This window comes from Mytilus galloprovincialis, chromosome 3 (assembly GCF_965363235.1).
Source record: "Mytilus galloprovincialis chromosome 3, xbMytGall1.hap1.1, whole genome shotgun sequence".
NCBI lineage: Eukaryota > Metazoa > Mollusca > Bivalvia > Mytilida > Mytilidae > Mytilus > Mytilus galloprovincialis.
The window spans coordinates 7,116,058-7,141,333 of NC_134840.1; the positions used below are offsets into that span (position 1 = coordinate 7,116,058).

General features: G+C 33.9%; 1 protein-coding gene across 3 annotated transcripts in view; it reads left to right on the forward strand.

Annotated features, from left to right (window-relative positions):
• The window catches only part of LOC143067068 (uncharacterized), a 28,121-nt gene extending 19,168 nt beyond the window's left edge, over window positions 1-8,953 (forward strand). For all 3 annotated transcript variants that reach the window (XM_076240085.1, XM_076240087.1, XM_076240086.1), the window contains exon 2: window positions 6,429-8,953. In XM_076240085.1, the coding sequence (XP_076096200.1) occupies window positions 6,429-8,322 (1,894 nt within the window). In that variant the 3' untranslated portion in view covers window positions 8,323-8,953. The remainder of the gene's footprint in view (window positions 1-6,428) is intronic.
• The last annotated feature ends 16,323 nt before the right edge of the window (window positions 8,954-25,276 follow it).

A 25,276-nucleotide genomic window follows, 5' to 3' on the forward strand; every position in this document is an offset into this window, starting at 1 on the left:
AATGACTGCTGATATATAAAGCAAAAGATTGTTTTCGGAGAAACAATACATTTAAATTTCTCAATAAAAAGTAAGCATTTAATGTTGAATGGTCTGAATTCAAATATTCATACAGAGAGTTTTATATTTATAAAAAAATCAAATGTTAAAAAGGGGATTTATATAAAATTGTGTTGCTTTTTAAAATAAAAAAATATCTAAAGATATATAAGTATTAAATTTTACCTGAAGCAGAAGAAAACAATTTATCCTTCACAAACTATGTCAGTGCTATTTCATTTCATCCATTGAAATGATCATTACCTATGTTTTATAATTAGTTCATTACAAAAAGTGAACTCTTATTAGGTTTGAATATTACAATGGGAAAGGATAGTTTTGTAAGGTCATTCTAGCTAAAGTGTGAATATGTTCTAAATTGGTCAGACAATACTTGGTCATGTTTTATGAAGATTTAAACCCTCGGCTTCGCCTTGGGCTTAAATCTTCATAAAACATGACCAAGTATTGTCTAACCTATAAATAGTTTGTTCCATCTCTATAAAATAAGTTCCACACTTTACCTGGTGAAATAAGTACCGGGTTGGTGAAATATGTTCCTTACCTGGTCCGAGACCACAATTGTCGTCCCTTGATTTTCACAAATTTAAATTGCTGGAAAATATTTAATTTACATCTTCATGTAAGGCCTCCCTTGATTGAAAAACCTGATTTTTTTAGGTGCAGGCTCATATAAATTTGACTTTTGAATAATTATGCTAAGTCTGACAAATCAAATGAGTACTCTATTGCATTTAGTACATCATAATTGATATATTAAGGCAATTAAAAAGTATTTTTTGGCAATATTTAAATTTTTAAAGCCCCAAATGTTGATAGTTGAAATTCTTCGATTTTAACGTCAAAATTTAACACGCAAAGTTGAGTATAGAATTTAACATACTGTCTATAATATATGTCTTATTGTTATGAAACTTTTGTTCCTCACCTGGTAAAATAAGTTCCTTATGTGTGAAATATGTTCCACTGATTAAACAAGCTATCTTATATACTGAGCATTTGTCATCAGTCAGTTTAAAGTTATCATTCAAGTGCATTATGAAAATAAGTATAATATTAATTGTACAATAAATAAAAATTGTAAATCATCAAATTTGTATCCATTGGAATATAGCAATGTTTAATTATATAATCGTAAATGATATCAAAATAACACTTTTGAGCCAGAAAAGAGGAGAATAAGATTTTTTTTATCTTCATCCTATTGTTACAGTCATTTCAATTGCAAATGTATCCCATGCAAATTCACTCAGTACAGCATTAAGCTTGCATTATGGTTCAAGTGTAACAAGAAGCATTATAATTTAAGTGTAACAAGAAAATATTTTTTTGTTTTTGTGTGATTTCTATGAAATATGTGCATATTCGTTAAAAACAAATATCACAGGAACTTATTTAACATTTTTAACCCTTTTAACATTAATTGGAACAAAATTCATAGCTATGGTTTTTGTTCCGGAACTTATTACACATTTGGTACCAAATTTAGTTCCGGAACAAATTTTACTGTGTTGGAACATATTTTCTGTGATATAAATTCCAGTGGAACATATTTCTTATGAAAATAAATTCCAGTGGAACATATTTCTTATGAAGTAAATAAGGAGTTTGTATTTCAATTTGAAAATATCATAAATACTAAAGTCGTCAATTAAGTTTTTTCATTTGTTGCAAGTCCATTTATCACATAAATCTACAGTAAAAATTCTTCGCATCTTCGAAAATTCTACATCAGAAATGATTGCACTAATAATGATAATTCATCGCATCTATAGTTAAAATGGATCGCTTTCAATAATTAATATGCTACAATGTATATTACGTTGCTTTTATAACACTTATTTGAACTTAAATGCTGTTTTTGTACATTAAAAAGACATATCACAATGGAAATATGTTGAAACTTGCTTTCAAATCAATTATTTTGGTATTTTCGAAACGTCAACAAATACAGTTTTCCCATGATCCTTTATTCTACAATAGACATACTCGCATATGATAGTGAAAATGAACTAGCTGGATTCGCACTTTATATACACTGTTAGATAACTCTGGTTAATTTTCCAATCAATTTATCATGAAGGGGAGATAAATAATTCGACAAATGGAAGTTTTTTACTACCTTGACTGGCTATACAGCCCTCGCACGGTCGACTTTCATTTATTGTCTTTTTCAAAAATGATGAACGGTTCTTTATATTGGTATGTTATCATTTTAAACGTTTCAAATTTATGAAATTATATTCGTACATCATTTTTTTTTGACACATCAATAACAAAAACTGAAATATATTGAATTGATACATTTTGTAATTATTCAAAAATATACCAGAAACCTTAACCCGAATAATCCAGTCGTTATATTCCGACTCACTATTGATCGCTACATCCTCGAGAGGACACTGACCGATAGAGGACGCTGAATCGTTCGTGCTCCACCTTCAATGAAGATTCTAAATTATAAATATAACCAAAAGTTGCAAATCTATAGGATAGTGAAGACTAATGAAAGCTAACCCACTGTAAAAATATGTCTTTGAAATTTTTGAAAACTTCCTCAGACTGAAATGCTCGAGCCACTTGACTTTCGTAGCTTATAATTAACGTTTTTACACAATATTTTAATAAAGCAGTTAAAAATTATTTGCTTCTCAAAGTGTAAAACGCAATAAAACTCATATGCTTGCATCATCTTACCCAAATACAGATTTAATTAAGTCCTGAACATTTAGACATTTGTCTGTTTATTTTTATCAACACCGGTTTGTAAACAAAACACAAGTACACTAAATACCTATATTTCTATTTCTATATCATCAGGTAAATATGCTACATAGTATCTACGTTAATAAACAAATCTACGACCTGTAATAGTTTACTTTTATATATTGTGACTTTGATGGAGACTCAGAGTTGTCTAATTGGCACTCAGTCATACCACATCTTCTTATATCTATCTACAACGTCTAGGAAATGCATGTTTGGGCACTCGAATGGACATCAATTACTTCATCTAGAATCAGAGAATATCTTGACTTGTAAAATCTTTTTCTAATATATAAAGAATAATACATGGCCAAATCCGTATCGCATGCTGTATGACCACGAGAAACCAACATGAGTCCCGAGGGATGATATTGGTCGAGTGGTGGTACAGCATTTTACCATGTATTGATCTGTTTGTCATATATTTTAACAAAATCAGATTTGTGGTATGTAAGCGAACAATCGTTTGATTCTAAGATGCTTGGCAAATTTTAGAGATAAATAATCTTGAACATATGTTCTGGCCTAATGTTACCAGTCATGTGTATTGGTATGTAATTATCTAACATTAAACGTTTGAGACAACAGTTTGAACATAGTAATGTGTATTTTGATCAAATGTTACCACTTAGTGTTAAGTTCTGCATTAATCCTTTATCATAATTATGCTTTCAACAAAATCAGTTTCATGATATGTAATGGGACAATCATTTGATTCTGAGGTTAGGTGTGGCAGATTTTAGAAATAAATAGCCATGCCCAAATTAAGATAAAAATGAATATCATGTGCTTTTTTTTCACATATGAGAAATAAATATTATGGCCGATACACATTTTTGTAATCATCTACAAAGGTATCCATCATAAACAGAAAATCCGGAAAGAAGTATATATTATCACTTGTTGTTTTAAGGAATATACAGTGAACGTTCCACTATCGTTTCACCTAAACAAATATAACTTCGTTTATGAAATCTAGAAAATGACTCGCTAATTTTAACATTTTGGATAATGAAACTTCTCTTTTGGAGGACCATTGATCTATAAACTATTTATACATCAATGGGAGGACCAACTTTTTAATGATATTACGTATTCTAATGCAACATCGCTTATAAAGTTCAATATGATTGGTTAACGTCATAAATGTTCATGGCATCAATTGACAATACGATATAAATATCTTGACATCAGCAAATTTGCTTATTCATCTCTCCCTCCAAGCCTCTTCACTAGATGGTCGTCTTACAGACTGCTTCTTAACCCTCTATCTGACTATTATTTAATGTGGTTACATTTCGTATCATGCCAGAAATACGTGGTCGAGTGGTCTGGCGCGTCGACTAGGGTTGCAAGGCGATTTGGTGCCACGATATCTCAGTAGCATGAGTTCGAATCCCGACCAGGGAAGAACAAAACATTTGCAAAAGCAAATTTTCAGGTCCATTGTTAGGCTGATGTATAGACGAATTATATATACAGATGTATTTTCAGCCTTGTGTCACCATCACTTGGTGATCCGATGGATAAAATCTGTTGTAGAGTCGTCACTGGTTCAGAAAACTACTTGCAAACCTATGATTGCGTTGGATAAAAACCGCAATTTTTATACGTGTGCATGTAAAACAAATTTCGTTGTAGAAGGGTCTAAAAACAGCACAAACAACATTTTCCAAAAGACCAAAAAAGTGAAAAAGTATATTTAAACAAAACGCATTTGACTAACAGGTCGAACAACTGATATATATATACATGTACTCCACTTCTAAATCAAAATAAGCTACTCTACTTCTATATATATATATCTTGCACGCTAGACCACTCGGCGTCATGCTCTATAAGAGCTACTCCACATATATATATATATATATATATATATATATATATATATATATATATATATATATATATATATATATATATATATATATATATATATATATATATATATATATATATATATATATATATATATATATATATATATATATATATATATATATATATATATATATATATATGTTGTTCGACCTGTTAGTCAAATGCGTTTTGTTTAAATATACTTTTTCACTTTTTTGGTCTTTTGGAAAATGTTGTTTGTGCTGTATATATATATATATCTTGCACGCTAGACCACTCGGCGTCATGCTCTATACAGATAAGAGCTACTCCACTTCTAAATCAAAATTAAGATTTCAAAGATTGACGATCAAAGATAAGGATAAAGTATCTATCCAACCAAGCTGGTCAAATATTTACCCATATATATGGCAAAAGTCAGTGGCGAATCAAGAGGGTGTTGAGGGCGTGATTATGATTATTTTGGCATAAGATCATATAAAATTTGATATAACTATATCCCTTTTATTTTATCCCTTTCAAAATGCTTGGGTCTGCCCCTGAAAGAAAGTCGATCTATTAAAAAATTTCCCATATAAAGCCTCGGTCACATTTTAACGGATAGCTCGAACGGATGCTTAAAGCCTCGGTCACACCTTACCGGATAGCACGAACGGACGACTAACGGATGAAAATAAAAGTTGTCCGTTGACAAAATTGTTATCCGTTTGGAGTCCGTTGATGTACTGACCGAATAAAACGAACACGTAACGAATGCATAACGGACACACACCGGATATGCAACGTACGAGAAACGGAAACGGAAACGGAAATGTCCCTTTAGACGTCAGTTTATATACGTTGCATGTCCGTCGACGTCCGTTTTGTCCGATGGAAAATTTTTAGCATGTTCAAAACTTTGAACGGACGTCCAACGGATGAAATGTCTGTTGAACGTCCGGTAGGCGTCCGTTTTGTACGATTCTTGTCCGTTTCATTTCCGTTTTGTATCCGTTACGTGTCCGTTATACATCCGTTGGAGGTCTGGCAGATAGATTAACCAACGGACGTCTAACGGATAAAACGGATGTTGAACGAATGTAAAACGGACTTCTACCGGACGTATAAGGGATAAAACGGATGAGAAACGGATCTGAAACAGATAAATGCCAATAAAAAATTTCGCGTCAGAAATGCCAATTAGATTTTTTAGGGTTCACGAATTCTTATGATTCTTAATCGATCTTAGAGTAAGGGCATGTCTTCACAATCGAGCAGCTCTCATTCAGGCCAGATACTGCCCTTTGGCAGCATTTTAAAGAAAAAACCAAAACCAGTTACACAGAAACATTTTGAATATTTATGCGATTTACATGTATTATTATTATCGTCTTTAATTTTCCATATATCTTGTTAATCTGTTTTATCCGGTAGGCTTCCGTTAGGTGTCCGTTTTATGCGGTACCCGTCCGTTGGATGTACGTTCGACATCCGTTCTGTCCGTTATGTTTCCGTTTCTCCTACGACGCATATTCGGTGTGTGTCCATTATGCATTCGTTACGCGTCCGTTTTATTTGGTCCGTTCAAGCTATCCGGTAAGGTGTAACCGAGGCTTAAGTGATTGAACTTTGTTTATGTAGTTTGAGCATATTTACTTAATAAAAGTAACAATACTTGAATTTTAAATACTGTTTTTTTTTCTCAAGAAAACAACGTTAATTGATATACCTGTTTACATATGAACGATTCTTATTTGTTTCAGAATGCGCCAAGGAACGCGGAGAGTATTGCTAGTGCTTGGGTTTATATTGACGGGTATTTATATTGGGATGTCAATGTCAAATGCTATCGTATCACCTACAATAGTGCTCTCTACAAGGTCGGTTCAAAGAAAAAGAGACCAAGTATGTGTTCAGCCAAAATTAAATCCATTTGAAGGAGATTATGCTAAACATTTTCATTCTGTTGATCCTGTAAAGTGTTCCGAAGATACGGATTGGGTATCTGTATCGAATGGATCGGTGTTTATTACATCTGAAGCTAAGAAAAATCATGGGAGTATTTCTTGTCAACTTACTTATTTTGATCGTATTGATGACTTCCGGAACAAAGATTTAGAAACTGTTACTTTATCTGATTCTTCAGTTCTACCTCTTAAATCTGATTTTGTGAAAGTTCATTGCACCGCGAAAGACAAAAATGTGTACGAAAATGTACATGTCGGCGTGCGAAATGTACCAGAATATCACAATAAGATAGCTAATCTGACATCTGGTCTAGGATTAGATGTATTAATACTCGGTTTTGATTCTCTGTCTCATATGACATATATGAGAAAATTGAAAAAGACGTATGAATATTTCACGGAGACTTTAAAAGGAACAACACTTAACGGATATAATATCGTAGGTGATGGAACACCACAAGCTCTTATACCCATTTTTACGGGGAAAACAGAATTAGAATTACCCCGAACACTTAAAAGATTGCCTAAAAAGGACTTCGTCGATATTTATCCAATGGTTTGGAAAGATTTTCAGAAGACTGGATACGTAACTGCGTGGGGCGAAGATTGTCCAGATATAGGAACATTTACATATAGAATGGTGGGTTTCAAGGAACAACCTACTGATCATTATATGAGACCGTTTCATATAGCAGCACAAAGACAATACTATCGCAAACACAAAAAACTGTGCTTAGGTAGTAAAAGAAGATCCCAAGTTTTTATGCAGTGGATTCGTGACATTTACACTACATATGATAAAGTTCCAAAGTTTGTTTTTGGTTTCCATAGTGAAGTCAGTCATGGTGATAACAACATGGTTGAAACTGCAGATGAGGACATGGTTGATCTCTTAAAATTTCTAAATGATGGAAAATATTTGAGAGATACTCTTGTGATTTTAATGAGCGATCATGGGGCTAGATTTAGCAGTCTTCGATCTTCGTTGCAAGGTAAACAGGAAGAAAGACTTCCGTTTTTTGGATTTTCATTTCCTGAGTGGTTTAAATCTAAACATAGTGCAGCATATCAAAACTTCAAATTAAATGTTGATAGGTTAACTTGTCCATTTGACTTGCATCCTACCTTCTTGGACATTCTAAACTTTCAAGGTACAGGAATGGGTGATACAAGTAACAGAGGAATTAGTTTGTTCAAAGAAATTCCCAAAACAAGAACTTGCGACAGCGCGGGAATTGCAAATCATTGGTGTGCCTGTTTAAATTGGGAAAATCTAAATAATGAAGATCAGGCGGTGCTTAAAGTTTCCAATTATGTTGTTTCTGAAATAAATAAATTGACAGAACCTCATCGGAAACTCTGTCAAAAATTAACACTTAAAAATGTTTTGAGAGCACACAAACTGTTACCAGAAACCGATATGCTTCTATTTAAAAAGACTAATGATGCTGACGGTTTCCGAGCAGATTTATCGGACAATACAGCAATAGGACAGACTACTTATCAGGTGTGGGTCTATACAACTCCAGGAGACGGATTGTTTGAAGTAACTGTTAATCACAATGTGCAAGCGGATACATTTATCTTACATGAAAGTTCAATTAGTCGAGTTAATAAGTATGGAGATGCACCTAAATGTATTGAAACAGAACATGAGGAACTACGGAAATATTGTTATTGTTACAAATGAATGAAACTCTGTGAGATTAATGATTATTCCTCGTATGAAACGTCGACATAACTTACAGCCGATTTCATTGAGTGTGTAGGCAAAGGTAATATCTTTTATTAGCTTGCTTGTTAGCTGAACCATGATGCCATTATTAGGTCAGGTATACTACCCTCCTTTCGAAGTAGCCTAGTAAAACGGACATAGATTGGTTATCTGTCGGACTAGTCTACTCTAATGGGTGGGAGGAGGAGGGTAGTTTACCTAACATGATAATGACTTCACGGTTCAGCTAGCAAGCAAACTAACAAAAGATATTACCTTCGCCTACACACTCAATGCAATCGGCTGTAAATGGAAGTCGCCGCTGCATGATACTGTTTTTCAATGACTTGATTACTGATAGTGTTGCTCTATTGGTATAGATGAACTCTCAGACAAATGACGAAACACTTTGGTTGTTTCTCTTTCTCTAATTCTGTGATAATTAATAAGAGTGTCTATTTGTCATGAAACTTTAAAATTACTATCTTTTATAAAATTAAGAAAGTATATTTTGCTATATGAGATTAAAAGTCTATGTGATAGAAGGCAGTTGTAATAAAGGAGGGAGAGGCTTTGTATTAATAAAAAAGATAATGGAAAAACTTGATTGGCTGGTTTTATTAAAAACTTATTCTAGGATATACGGTCTCTTTAAAGAAAAAGAAACCAGGGAGGTAACAGTTTGCAACCAAGTCTATCAGATATGGCGGTCACCCTTGATCGCAAAAAATATGTAGAAATTTTATTTTATATAGTATAAAACATATGAATATAAGCTCTGATGACCCTTTTATCAAATATAAAAAATTATACAAAATAAATGAAACAAGAAATCCTAAAAAGTCGGTATGTTTAATGATTGATTGTGAAACGACTGTTCATCAGAAAGCACAAGAAGATGTTAACAACTATAGGACACTGTACGGCCTTCAACAATGAACAAAACTCATACCACATGGTAATCTATAAAAGGGAACAGGCAGCATGACAATATCTAAAACATTTCATAAGTAAAACCAATGGTCTGATTTATATAAATAAAAGAAGATGTGGTATGATTGCCAATGATACAACTCTCAACAAGAGTCCAAATGACACAGAAATTAGCAACTGTATGTCACCGTACGGACTTCAACAAATACCGCATATTCAATTATAAAAGGCCCCGAAATAACAATGTAAAACAATTCAAACGATAAAACTAACGGCCTAATGTATGTACAAGAAATGAACAAAAAAACAAATAGGTAACGCATAAACAAACGACAACCACTGAATTACAGGCTCCTGACTTGGGACAAGCACATACATACAGAATGTGGCGGGTTTAAACATGTTGGAGGGATCCTGGCCTTCCTCCTAACCCGGAACAGTGGTGTAACAGTACAATATAAGACCGAACTATACAAATCAGTTGAAAAACCCTTAACTCATCAGATGGATAAAAATACAAATATTACAAATACAAGTGGACGTGGCCGAGTATGCATGTATAGTAAAGACCAAACAACCTTATAGTTTCTAGCAGTGATTTTTTTCTGAAAAAAAATTACTGAAGGTATTTCAAGATTCTAGGAATAAAATATGATGAAAAAAAAATTCCTGGATCAATAGAAGTTATTTGTTTTAAATATTACGACTTGTCCCATAATTTGTCAACGAAGTATTGAACTTCAAATTTATTTTATACAAAGCGATATCTAATAATGGATTAAAGACTAGTAAAGTTTTAAAAAAAAACATTTATCACATTAAATGTACATCTCATATCAATCGCATGTACAAACGACTCTAAATTAGCAATAACAGGTAAGTTTACGGCTAATGAGTTATTGATCCATGAAAGTGTTGATCCGTGTACAAATTGTCACTTATTCAGCTAAAAGTGGTCAAAAAAGGGCAATTGTGACACTCCTCTTGATCTCTCAATCTTCCTGATATTATGCAGTCAAATCGTTAATATGCAGATAAAAGCGTGACAAAAAGAAATGTGAGTACATTTCCTGCCTTCTATGTTTACGGAGGGCCCAAAGTGCCAGTGGGATATTCAAAATATATAGCGAAACCTACCGGAGACCGCTTAAATGAAGGTGAAACCTCCCTGGTCTTTCAATGTCCATAGAATTAAACGAATTAAATGCTATGTATATATGAATATTGTAATAAAAGACTTTCTCAGACTAGTATCATCTTCTATATCTACAAAGGGCTTAGATTGTCACTTTTCAGCTAATTGAATATATCCATGTAAATTCTTAAATATAAAACGGGTGTCTAGAAAGCTTGTATAACAAGTTAAAAAAAATCCACGCCCCTATGAGCAGTTTTTTGACATATGACTGACAGGAAATGGGTCCACCAATGCAGGTATGCAACTGCTTAATTAAACATCGCAAATCTTGCACACAAGAGACGACTGATATCTAAACCACCAAGACAGACCGTCACAATGATGTAGCGTTAGTGTAAACAAGGTACCAATGTAACAATGTCAACTACAGACAGATCGTTACAACAATGTAACGTTAGTGTAAACAAGGAAACAATGTAACAATGTCAACTACAGACAGACCGTTACAACGATGTAACGTCAGTGTAAACAAGGTAACAATGTAACAATGTCAACTACAAACAGACAGTTACAACGATGTAGCATTAGTGTAACAAGGTAACAATGTAACAATGTCAATTACAGACAAACCAACGATGTAACGTAAGTGTAAACAAGGTAACAATGTAACAATGTCAATTACAGACAGACAGTTACAACGATGTAAAGTTAGTGAGCACTAGGTAACAATGTAACAATGTAACAATGTCAATTACAGACAGACCGTTACAACGATGTAACGTTAGTGTAAACAAGGTTACAATGTAACAATGTCAACTACAGACAGACAGTTACAACGATGTAACGTTAGTGTAAACAAGGTAACAATGTAACAATGTCAACTACATACAGACCGTTACAACGATGTAACGTTAGTGTAAACAAGGTAACAATGTAACAATGTCAACTACAGACAGACCGTCACAACGATGTAACGTTAGTGTAAACAAGGTAACAATGTAACAATGTCAATTACAGACGGACCAACGATGTAACGTTAGTGTAAACAAAGTAACAATGTAACAATGTCAATTACACACAGAACAATGTCAATTACACACAGACCGTCACAACGATGTAAAGTTAGTGTAAACAAGGTAACAATGTAACAATGTCAACTACAGACAGACCGTTACAACGATGTAGCGTTAGTGTAAACAAGGTAACAATGTAACAATGTCAATTACAGACAGACCAACGATGTAACGTTAGTGTAAACAAGGTAACAATGTAACAATGTCAATTACAGACAGACCGTTACAACGATGTAACGTTAGTGTAACAAGGTAACAATGTAACAATGTCAATTACAGACAGACCAACGAAGTAACGCGTTAGTGTAAAAAGGTTACAATGTAACAATGTCAATTGCAGACAGACCAACGATGTAACGTTGGTGTAACAAGGTAACAATGTAAAAATGTCAATTACAGACAGACCGTTACAACGATGTAACGTTAGTGTAACAAGGTAACAATGTATCAATGTCAATTACAGACAGACCGTTACAACGATGTAACGTTAGGGAGCTACCATTTGATTTTGATGGGGGGGGGGGGGGGGGGGGGGGGGGGCTAGGATGAAATTTGAAAAAAATAGGCAGGACAGGAGTTTTGAGTAAAAAAAAAAAGGCAGGATGTGACACTTGCAAAAAAAAAGTCAGGATAAACTAAAAAAAAAAAAAAAAAGGCTGGACCGATTCAAGTGAAAAATAAAAAGGCAGGACAGAGATTACAGCTAAAAAAAAATGCAGGACAAAATTTTTCATCCTAGCCCCCCCATAAAAATCAAATGGTAGCTCCCTTAGTGTAAACAAGGTAACAATGTAACAATGTCAATTACAGACAAACCGTTACAACGATGTAACGTTAGTGTAAACATGGTAACAATGTTACAATGTCAATTACAGACAGACCGTTACAACGATGTAACGTTAGTGTAAACAAGGTAACAATGTAACAATGTCAACTACAGACAGAACTTACAACAATGTAACGTTCGTGTAAACTAGGTAACAATGTAACGTTAGTGTAAACTAGGTAACAATGTAACGTTAGTGTAAACTAGGTAACAATGTTTAGTGTAAACTAGGTAACAATGTAACAATGTAACAATGTCAATTACAGACATACTGTTACAACGATGTAACATTAGTGTAAACAAGGTAACAATGTAACAATGTCAACTACAAACAGACCGTTACAACGATGTAACGTTAGTGTAAACAAGGTAACAATGTAACAATGTCAACTACAGACAGACGGTCACAACGATGTAACGTTAGTGTTAACAAGGTAACAATATAACAATGTCAATAACAGGCGGACCAACGATGTAACGTTAGTGTAACAAGGTAACAATGTAACAATGTCAATTACAGACAGACCAACGAAGTAACGCGTTAGTGTAAAAAGGTTACAATGTAACAATGTCAATTGCAGACAGACCAACGAAGTAACGCGTTAGTGTAAAAAGGTTACAATGTAACAATGTCAATTGCAGACAGACCAACGATGTAACGTTAGTGTAACAAGGTAACAATGTAAAAATGTCAATTACAGACAGACCGTTACAACGATGTAACGTCAGTGTAACAAGGTAACAATGTAACAAATTATGTCAATTACAGACAGACCGTTACAACGATGTAACGTTTAATTAGTGTAAACGAGGTAACAATGTAACAATGTCAATTACAGACAAACTGTTACAACGATGTAACGTTAGTGTAAAATGGTAACAATGTAACAATGTCAATTACAGACAGACCGTTACAACGATGTAACGTTAGTGTAAACAAGGTAACAATGTAACAATGTCAACTACAGACAGAACGTTACAACAATGTAACGTTAGTGTAAACTAGGTAACAATGTAACGTTAGTGTAAACTAGGTAACAATCTAACAATGTAACAATGTCAATTACAGACATACCGTTACAACGATGTAACATTAGTGTAAACAAGGTAACAATGTAACAATGTCAACTACAGACAGATCGTTACAACGATGTAACGTTAGTGTAAACAAGGTAACAATGTAACAATGTCAACTACGTATACAGACAGACCGTCACAACGATGTAACGTTAGTGTTAACAAGGTAACAATATAACAATGTCAATAACAGACGGACCAACGATGTAACGTTAATGTAAACAAGGTAACAATGTAACAATGTCAATTACACACAGACCGTCACAACGATGTAAAGTTAGCGTAAACAAGGTAACAATGTAACAATGTCAACTACAGACAGACCGTTACCACGATGTAGCGTTAGTGTAACAAGGTAACAATGTAACAATGTCAATTACAGACAGACCAACGATGTAACGTTAGTGTAAAAAGGTTACAATGTAACAATGTCAATTACAGACAGTTCAACGATGTAACGTTAGTGTAACATGGTAACAACGTATCAATGTCAATTACAGACAGACCGTTACAACGATGTAACGTTAGGGAGCTACCATTTGATTTTGATGGGGGGGGGGGGGGCTAGGATGAAATTTGAAAAAAATAGGCAGGACAGGAGTTTTGAGTAAAAAAAAAAGGCAGGATGTGACACTTGCAAAAAAAAAGTCAGGATAAACTAAAAAAAAAAAAGGCTGGACCGATTCAAGTGAAAAATAAAAAGGCAGGACAGAGATTACAGCTAAAAAAAATGCAGGACAAAATTTTTCATCCTAGCCCCCCCATAAAAATCAAATGGTAGCTCCCTTAGTGTAAACAAGGTAACAATGTAACAATGTCAATTACAGACAAACCGTTACAACGATGTAACGTTAGTGTAAACATGGTAACAATGTTACAATGTCAATTACAGACAAACTGTTACAACGATGTAACGTTAGTGTAAACAAGGTAACAATGTCAACTACAGACAGAACGTTACAACAATGTAACGTTAGTGTAAACTAGGTAACAATGTAACGTTAGTGTAAACTAGGTAACAATGTAACGTTAGTGTAAACTAGGTAACAATGTAACAATGTCAATTACAGACATACTGTTACAACGATGTAACATTAGTGTAAACAAGGTAACAATGTAAGAATGTCAACTACAAACAGACCGTTCCAACGATGTAACGTTAGTGTAAACAAGGTAACAATGTAACAATGTCAACTACAGACAGACCGTCACAACGATGTAACGTTAGTGTTAACAAGGTAACAATATAACAATGTCAATAACAGACGGACCAACGATGTAACGTTAGTGTAAACAAGGTAACAATGTAACAATGTCAATTACACACAGACCGTCACAACGATGTAAAGTTAGTGTAAACAAGGTAACAATGTAACAATGTCAACTACAGACAGACCGTTACAACGATGTAGCGTTAGTGTAACAAGGTAACACTGTAACAATGTCAATTACAGACAGACCAACGATGTAACGTTAGTGTAAACATGATAACAATGTAACAATGTCAATTACACACAGACCGTCACAACGATGTAACGTTAGTGTAAACAAGGTAACAATGTAACAATGTCAATTACAGACAGACCAACGATGTAACGTTACTGTAACAAGGTAACAATGTAACAATGTCAATTACAGACAGACCGTTTCAACGATGTAACGTTAGTGTAACAAGGTAACAATGTAACAATGTCAATTACAGACAGACCAACGAAGTAACGCGTTAGTGTAAAAAAGTTACAATGTAACAATGTCAATTACAGACAGGCCAACGATGTAACGTTAGTGTAACAAGGTAACAATGTAAAAATGTCAATTACAGACAGACCGTTACAACGATGTAACGTTAGTGTAACAAGGTAACAATGTAACAAATTATGTCAATTACAGACAGACCGTTACAACGATGTAACGTTTAATTAGTGTAAACATGGTAACAATGTAACAATGTCAATTACAGACAAACCGTTACAACGATATAACGTTAGTGTAAACAAGGTAACAATGTAACAATGTCAACTACAGACAGAACGTTACAACAATGTAACGTTAGTGTAAACTAGGTAACAATGTAACGTTAGTGTAAACTAGGTAACAATGTAACAATGTAACAATGTCAATTACAGACATACCGTTACAACGATGTAACATTAGTGTAAACAAGGTAACAATGTAACAATGTCAATTACAGACAGACAGTTACAACGATGTACAACGGAAAGCTTAATACTTAAATTTATGATAAAAGAGATGATTTTTCATTTCCTATAGTTAATTATCCATTTTTAGATGGTGACGTTCCATTGTCACCATCTTACGGTGTTTATATATCTCAACTTGTACGATTCGCTCGTGTATGTAACAATGTTTTAGATTTTAACGAGAGGAATTTATGTATTAATACTGAAAACTTATTACACCAGGGTTTTCGATATCACAAACTAGTCAAAACATTTACTAAATTTTATCATCGGTATAAGGACATCATTCGTAAATATAGCTCAACATGCAGACTTCTTATACGTTCAGGTATTTCACATCCAATTTTTTATGGAAATATTCTTTATAAAGCACAAAAATGTCAGTATTCACCTCAGAAACTAACAAAACCTTTAAATAGACTTATTGCTTATTTTGGCGTTAATATTGATTCACTTATAGGGTCTTTGCATCGGAACTAAACACATTTATTAAAAAAATCAGTTGTTGGCATGACACGGGTTATGTTCTTCTCATATATGTTATGATGGTATGATACTAAACCCCTAACGGGAAGGATTGTGCCTGATATTCATGTGATGAAATCAAAATCTTTCAATCAGTTTAATTGAAGTCTGGAGCTGGCATGACAGTTAACTGCTAGAGACTGTTGTTATTTATGTATTATTGTCATTTTGTTTATTTTCTTTGGTTACATCCTCTGACATCAGACTCGGACTTCTCTCGAATTGAATTTTAAATGTGCGTATTGTTATGCATTTACTTTTCTACATTGGCTAGAGGTATAGGGGGAGGGTTGAGATCTCATAAACATGTTTAACCCCGCCGCATTTTTGCGCCTGTCCTAAGTCAGGAGCCTCTGGCCTTTGTTAGTCTTGTATTTTTTTAATTTTAGTTTCTTGTGTACAATTCGGAAATTAGTATGGCGTTCATTATCACTGAACTAGTATATATTTGTTAAGGGGCCATCTGAAGGACGCCTCCGGGTGCGGGAATGTCTCGATACATTGAAGACCTGTTAGTGACCTTCTGCTGTTGTTTTTTCTATGGTCGGGTTGTTGTCTCTTTGACACATTCCCCATTTCCATTCTCAATTTTATTAGTGTAAACTAGTTAACAATGTAACAATGTAACAATGTCAATTACAGACATACCGTTACAACGATGTAACATTAGTGTAAACAAGGTAACAATGTAACACTGTCAACTACAGACAGACCGTCACAACAGTTTTACATTAGTGTAAACAAGGTAACAATGTAACAATGTCAACTACAGACAGACAGTTACAACGATGTAACGTTAGTGTAAACAAGGTAACAATATAACAATGTCAATTACAGACAGACCGTTACAACGGAGTAACGTTAGTGTAAACAAGGTAACAATGTAACAATGTCAACTCCAGACAGACCGTTACAACGATGTAACGTTAGTGTAATTAAGGTAACAATGTAACAATGTCAACTACAGACAGACCGTTTCAACGATGTAACGTTAGTGTAAACAAGGTAACAATGTAACAATGTCAATTACAGACAGACAGTTACAACGATGTAACGTTAGTGTAAACAAGGTAACAATGTAACAATATCAATTACAGACAGACCGTTACAACGATGTAACGTTAGTGTAACAAGGTAACAATGTAACAATGTCAATTACAGACAGACATTTACAACGATGTAACGTTAGTGTTAACAAGGTAACAATGTAACAATGTCGACTACATTTGAGAAATCTAGCACAGCACAAACTGTTTAAAACAACTATATAGGGCACTGAATAGCCTTCAACATTTAGCGAAAGTCATACCACATCGAAACATTTAAAAGGACGCAGGCACCATGACTATTTCTAAACATTGATAAACAGAGTAGCATGTTTATTTAAAATGTGTAAGCCTCAAGTGTCCTGACGCTTCTTGTAACACAATTGTGTTTCATATCATTAATTATCAAGGAGTATTAATTAGGAAATTTATTAAAAAGGAATTAAACAATTCAATGACAATCATGTACGCTTTGGACACTTAATAACGATCTGTTCAAATATTATAGACATATATACCCTGAAGCCAATAAATGACCATGTCTACTATGAAATAACATGTATCCTTCAGGGGTTTAATTGCATAGTTTGACAATTAACCATAGACTAGAATGATTTAACATCCAGACGACTATGTAATCGGCCTACAGCTATTTGTATGGACCACTGGACTATATAAGATTCCTCAATGGACTACAAGGACAGAATTCGATTAGACCACAATTCGATCAGGACAGATTGGTACCGGAGATTCCGCCAAGGTCTCCCCCTCGTGGGTAGGCTGGAACTAATGTGCTTAATATCCGAAATACTCGAACAGGAACGAACAGTTATAACACTATACGATCACGTGCCCGTGTGAGATATTGAACATTCGAACAATTCAACTTTAAAGACAGTTTGTGAACATTCGAACATTTGAACTTTAGAATCTTTCTTGACTTTGTAATTACGTAATAAAATATATTTTATCCTATTAATGACTTCGTCACATTCTCACGTGGAGAGTTGGAACCTTTTCGTTCTCGAGAAAAAAAAGTGTCGGAGGAGGATATAAATAAAAGGTTTGATGGAATACATCTAGAATTGTCTAGGAGTTACAGATAATAAATGCTCGATTCTGTCTTATCAAGAAACAGGAAGTATACTTATATCAATTTAAAAATAGCGAATATGTACTTGTTTCTTTACAGTTATAAACACTTATCTACGGAAGCCGATAAGGCAGCAACCATTTGATTTTCTGGGGGGGGGGGGGGGGGGGGGGGGGGGGGGGGGGGGCTATGGTTTTTTTTGGAAAAAAAAGTTTGTTTCCAGTTTTTGGAGAAAAAAATAATTTGTTTTTGATTCTGAGAAAAAAAAATTGTTTGTTTCACCCTCAGCTGCCACTATATGTAATGCTAAAATTGAAAGAAAAAAATTGTTTTCAACTTGTCGCGAAAAAAATAGATTGTTTTTCGCCGTAGGCGAAAAAAAAAGTTTGCACAGAAAAAAAAACCATAGCCCCCCCCAGAAAATCAAATGGTTGCTGCCTAAGGGCCATTCAAAAAAAACAATTATGTCGTAATTTCGACATAACATATCGTTATTACGACATCCTTATGTCGTAATTTCGACATAACATGTCGTTTTAACGACATCGCTATGTCGTTATTTCTACATATCATGTCGTAATAACGACATAACATATCGTTATTACGACATCGTTATGTCGTAATTTCGACATAACATGTCGTTGTAACGACATCGCTATGTCGTTATTTCGACATATCATGTCGTAATAACGACATCACTATGTGGTTATAACGACATCGTTATACATAAAAGAATATGTATTATGATTGCCAGAGACTTAATGACACAGAAATTAACAACTATAGGTCATCATAATGCCCCCAATAATTAGAAAAGCCCCCGCATAGTCAGCTTTAAAAGAGGGGGAAAGAAACCAGAGGGAGAGTCCCGAAATGTTGTGTGGCAGTGTTATTAATTAATTATTAGCTCCCTTGGTAAAACTACAAATTTCATATTAAATGTATTTCATTGTTAAATAGTTTTTATGAAGCTTAATAAGTATATATTTGGTAATTGCATAGCTTTTACTATTTGAATTCATTGGTTAAAGATTTCTATTTATATTGTAAAGTTTATTATTTGCATCGTCGCAAAATCTCTGGTTACCTTCTTTGGATACCTTCAGTGAGAAACTTAAGTATTTTATATCTTCCACATTGTATTTATTAGACTTTATAAATATTGTGATGATAAGAGTGTCACTATATAAAAAAAAGATATGAGCGTCACTGATGAGTTTTATGTAGACGAAACGCGCGCCTGGCGTACTAAATTATAATCCTGGTACCTTTGATAACTATTATACATTTGTAGATCCCATCTGATGTTTATAAGGTACCAGCCGTGGAAGGTATGTACAGCCGGACAAGGTTGATATAAACTTCTATTTGTTGGAAGAATAAAACGTGGAATATAATGAGGACTGACTTTGCAAGCCAAGCATTTCATCTCTAAATCCGGCGTCGAAGAGGGTTTTTGACTTCGATTAATTTTTGCAAGTTTTTTTCTGTTTTTTATAATGTTGGTTGATTCTGGTTCTGTTTGTTTTGTGATGTCATTTTATCAAAAACTACCTCGAGTTGTGGAAATCGATTGAATAATGTTTACCCTTTAAGTTATTTCAACTAAAAATGCAGTACTGTCGCAAGTAATGTAGGAAGGAAAGATGGGACATGTATACGGTTTTCCATAATTTCTTTTTATCATAGGATGTTTAACTTTCAAGGTGCATATCATCTGTCATTGTAAAATTTCTATATCTTAATTCAACCCCAATACAAAAATAACTGACACTCAGCAAATAAATCGAACATTTTTACCCTTGGTTAAATTTGAATAGAGTTGTATTTTCCCTGGCACATATGTTGTCGAAATACACCCCTTCAATTACTTGAACCTTGGCTTGAGAATTATTTCCCAAGTCATCTATAGTGTTCAACTTCTGATATACATTTTAAAATATAGTAATGTACTCCTGGATCGTCCGCGATAACGGCAAATATAATCCCGGGTTTTTATCAATTCGATGAAACGGTTTTCGTCACTGTTTGGGATTCGTCTTTCAATTACCTCCATTTCATGCACAAGTTTATATTGACGAAAAGTTCCGGCTTCGCTAGTACAGGGATTACTTTCATCACGACAGTTACAACATGAATAGCAGGACAAATCGCGAAGTAAAACATTCCGCGAACTGGTAATAAGTCTTTTAATATTGGGAATTGCACCTTACTGAAGTGATGACTTTAAATGATCTATTTCGGAGTACTTCCGTAACATAAATTTCAGTTCGCATTTTACATTTAGAGGACTGTCTTGGTGTCTCCAATTTGTCTTTGCAAAAGTTGCATTACAGTCACGCACGCTGTTCCTACAACCCCTATGATTTAAAACAGAATCTTCAAAATTTCCTCCGCAAAACAAAATAAAATGTTAACAAACACTATAAAAACTAATTCAGTATATGTTTTCCTTTATGTTCTTATAGCTCTTGGTCATATATATGCTTAGTAATATCTAGTATATTTGAGGATTAAAACAACAAAGCTATGTGAAAAAAAACGGATGTCCAACGTTACATTTTTGAACAACTGTTTTATCTCTTATGTATAGTGATCCTATTTCTTATTCTCTGATCTTCCCGAAACTTGACAGAAGCAACGAAGTGTGTCATTTCTTGGTTAAATTAAAGCCGTTCTTTTGTCGAGTTTTGTTGGACTCGGTGGCTGCATATTAAGCTGGAATAAGAAAAATGTCCAATGACGTTATTCGTTGACTTAACAGCTGAAAGGTAGTTTTATAAGTAGACATAGCTAAAAATGTCTAAAAAATGTGAGATAATTATAACATCTACCGAAAGAACAAACATTTGCCTCATTGTTCGTGAGTTCAAAAATTGTAGATTTTATAAAACCATCTCTACACAGTCGTTTTTCAAGCGGTAGCCATTTTGTCCAAGTTGATATTTCATTTGTCCAAGCAATTAATTCGGGTTTTTTACCTGATATTTCAATAAGTAATTTATGAGGTACCAAAACAAAAGTTAGATACACGAAAAGAACATAAAGTCTAAATTCTTTTTTTATTAACTGCATGTTTGGGTCTTACAGGAATAACATGCTACGAAAGATTACAAAACGGTAGCCATTTTGTCCAAACGTCGAAAAATCCAACAAACGCTTTTTTTTTCGACGTTACATGTGCAAAATTTGTTCCATTGTATATTCCTGATACTTAAAACGAATCGCATGGTGAAATTTAAAAAAAAATTGCTGGTTGTCAAAAAAAAAACACGGTGCATGTTGTGCATGAAACGGAGGTAACTGAAAGACTTATCGGAAACAGCGACAAAACAGTTTCATTGAATTAATGCAACCCCGTATAATACGGACGATTCAGGAGAAGATTAGTACATTTTAAAAGCAAGCAACTTCAAATGACCGGGAAAATAATTTTCAATATCGGGTTATAATAATTTTATTTAATGGTTGTATTTCGACAAGTTAGTTATGTGTCAAGCAAATTTTTAATACAATTCAATTCAAATTAATCAAGGGTAAATATGTTTGTATTTACTTGCAGAGTGTCGGATATATTTGTATTACTAGGGTTGAATCAAGATATGAAATATTTACAATGACAGATGATATGCACCATGCAATTTTAGCTGCCTGCGATTAAAGTTTTGTTATAATTCATTTATTGAAAACTGTATACTTCTGTCCCATTTTTCCTTCCTTCAAGTTCATTACTTAATTAAGGGTAAAAAATATTTAATCGATTTCCTAAACTTGAGGTAAATAAATTCATGGTAAATAGACATCACAAAATTAATAGAGACAGATTTAGAATCAACCAACTACATAAAAAAGGCAAATGAAACTTGCAAATTGAATAAATGTACGTCAAAATTTTCAGAAAACTCTCTTTGGCGTCGTGGTGGTGTAACGTCGTGTTGTAGGAACATCGTGCGCAACGTTATTGCAAACAGCTGGTCTCAGTCGTATTGTATTCTGTAATTGTCGGGACTCTGACGTTGGTATCATTGACGAATTTCGTATTAATAACGGGACTGTTCCGGAACAGTTTCGGCAAAGACGGTTCGCAATAAATTATATATTATATATAATTATATTTATATATAAATATACTAAATAAATTATATATAAATATACTAAATAAATAAATGATTTGGAAAATACATTGAAGGTATAAAAAGTCATGAGAATTCCGAATGCAATTAGGTTATATCCGGGCATTCTGGTTCTAAACCTTGGTTCCATCTGGGTTTTCTGGTTCTGAACCTTGGTTCTTTGGTTCGAAACCATGGTAACTGGTTCAACATCCGGGTTGTTTGGTTAAGGCAACCCAACTTCTTGGTTCCATCTGGGTTCTATTCTAGATCATTCTAATGTTCCCGTTGAACACAACAGAAGATAACCGCAAGTCTCCGAATAAAAAGGTAAAGTAGGTCAAAGACGCTAAAATTATTTTATAACATTAACATTTTTAGCATCGACGGTAAAGGAAGCTATAAGGTATTTATCTTCTCATTTTAATTATTTTGATTAGGAAACTAGATAAAAATAAAGCATCGTATAGATTTTTAAAACAAACCGAAGTATACAGTACATCGAACATCCTTTTATTTAATTCAGTCGTTTTGTTTTGTTTTTTCCCTTTACTCATCCCTGATTTACGTAAATATGTCTAGACAGTGGTGGATCCAGAACTTGTCCTAAGGGGGCCCGCTCCAGTCATACATCAATGATTCCCTATATAATCAACCAAATTTTTCCAACGGAAGGGCCCCCTCCCCTTGATCCGCCTATGCTAGAAGTTTTAAAACCACCCAATTAGGACATGTTGTTTATAGTCTTTATATGGCTAACGATGTGTGCATCTAACCACTTGACCAGTTGACAACTTGCATATATATTTGATTGCACATTTATTATCAAGTTCGACTGAATTTTATTTAATTGCTTTTTAATCATGTCAGATTTGAAAGAAATACATGTGAAGTATATGTAACAAATCCTTTTGGTTCAAAACAGAATGTTAAAAGACATGTAAAGGAACGTGATGATCAATAAGTTGGTAAGATTTAATTAGTTGGAAAAAAAGTTATAAAATATAATAAAATGTATAATTATGTACAATAAATTTGTCAAATTTGATACTCATTCACTCATTGTGAAGGGCATGCATATAATCATTCGGCCAAAAATAATGAAATCAAAAGTATGATTGAATATTTTTATAATAAAATTATGTGTACATGTGTTAATGACAGTGCTAGTGGGATGTTTATCACCAGCACAATAGTCAGAACTTCTGTGTTGGTGCCATGCTTTGGGGGCATAAAAAGTTACATTAGTCCGTCTGTCCCGAACGTCATTAAAAACGGGTTCCGCTCTCCTAACTTTAGTTTGCCTCAACCAAATACTACAAAACTTATACACAATATATAAATGAAGCTGGTGCATGTGTGCCAATGAGAACTCTCCACAAGAGACTAAATGACACAAAAATTAACAATTATACAATGTAGCCTAGGTCACCACACGGTCTTCAACAATGAGCAAGGTTCATACCGCAAAGTCAGCTATTAAAGGCACCGACATGACAATGTAAAACAATTCAAACGAGAAAACAAACGGTCTAATTTATGTACAAATAATAAACGAAAAATAAGATAGGCACGTGCATATAAAATAAGGCGAGGTTAAACATGTTAGCGGGATCCAAACCTCCCCCCCCCCCCTTATTTGGCATGAGTGCCAATAAGAACTCTACACAAAAGACCAGATGACACAAACACTAACAACTATAGGTCATATACAGCTTTCAACAATGAGCAAAGTCAATACCGCATATAGTCAGCAATAAAAGGCACTGAAATGACATTGTAAAACAATATTCAAACGAGAAAATAAACGAACAAATTTATGTACAAAAAATGAACGAAAAACAAGTATGTAACACATAAAAAACGACATTCATTGAATTACAGGCTCCTGACTTACCACAGGCACATACATACCGAATAAGGCGGGGTTGAACATGTAAGGGGGATCCCTACCTCAACACAAAATCAAATTTGAAATTTTTAAGTGTCACTTTTACCGTTCAAGAGTTATCATGTCCCTTTAAAAACATAAGAAGTGCTGACTCTTTCGTTTCCTTTCTCTTAAATAAGTCTGACTCAATCAAATGTTAGGAACCTTATACGCGATTCACATTACCCCATAACACAGATCTATTAAGTTCGATATTGGGTCCCGATGGCCTCACTGTTCATGAGTTTTTAGATGTAAAAAGTTGTGGTACGAGTACCAATGATAAAAATGTCAACCCGGAGCCTTAAGATAGGAAAACTGCTAAATCTATTGTTTCCGTTCTTTAACTTTAATTTGCTTCAACCAATTGCTTTGAAACTTATTGACAATACTTATGGTCACAAAACGGTCAAATAAAGGCGAATCCTGCATCTATATGTGGAAGTTTACTAATTTTTTTCACCAGCAGTGGCATCTGTGGTAAATGGACATATTCTACATTTATTTCAGTAATCAGCTTATTTACTTCCATTGAATTCTTCTTTTAATAGACTTAACTTGCACATATTTTTTTTCAGGATCTCGGTGCACTTTGGTAACAGACAGTGATATTTCAAGTTAAATGTGACCAACTTAACAAAGTGTTTCACTAAATTGAGCTCTCTGTCTAAGTGTACTTTAAAGGTTTTTAGCATTGAGTTCAGTTTATTGATATGCGTATACCTTCTGGGTGAATTTTTATGATGTAAAAGCAGACTATCCATACCTACATGTCCATGAAATGAAATCTAAGGTAAAATGAATGAAACGTTTTGCATTATTTATCACAACTGGCAGCACACGATGCTTCTGAAGCAGAAAATTTGCTTACTTGATATTCTCGAAAATTAAACGATTTAGTTTCCTCTTAACCAAACATTCTTAAAAATTGAGAATGGAAATGTGGAACTGTGTAAAAGAGACAGTTACCATGTCA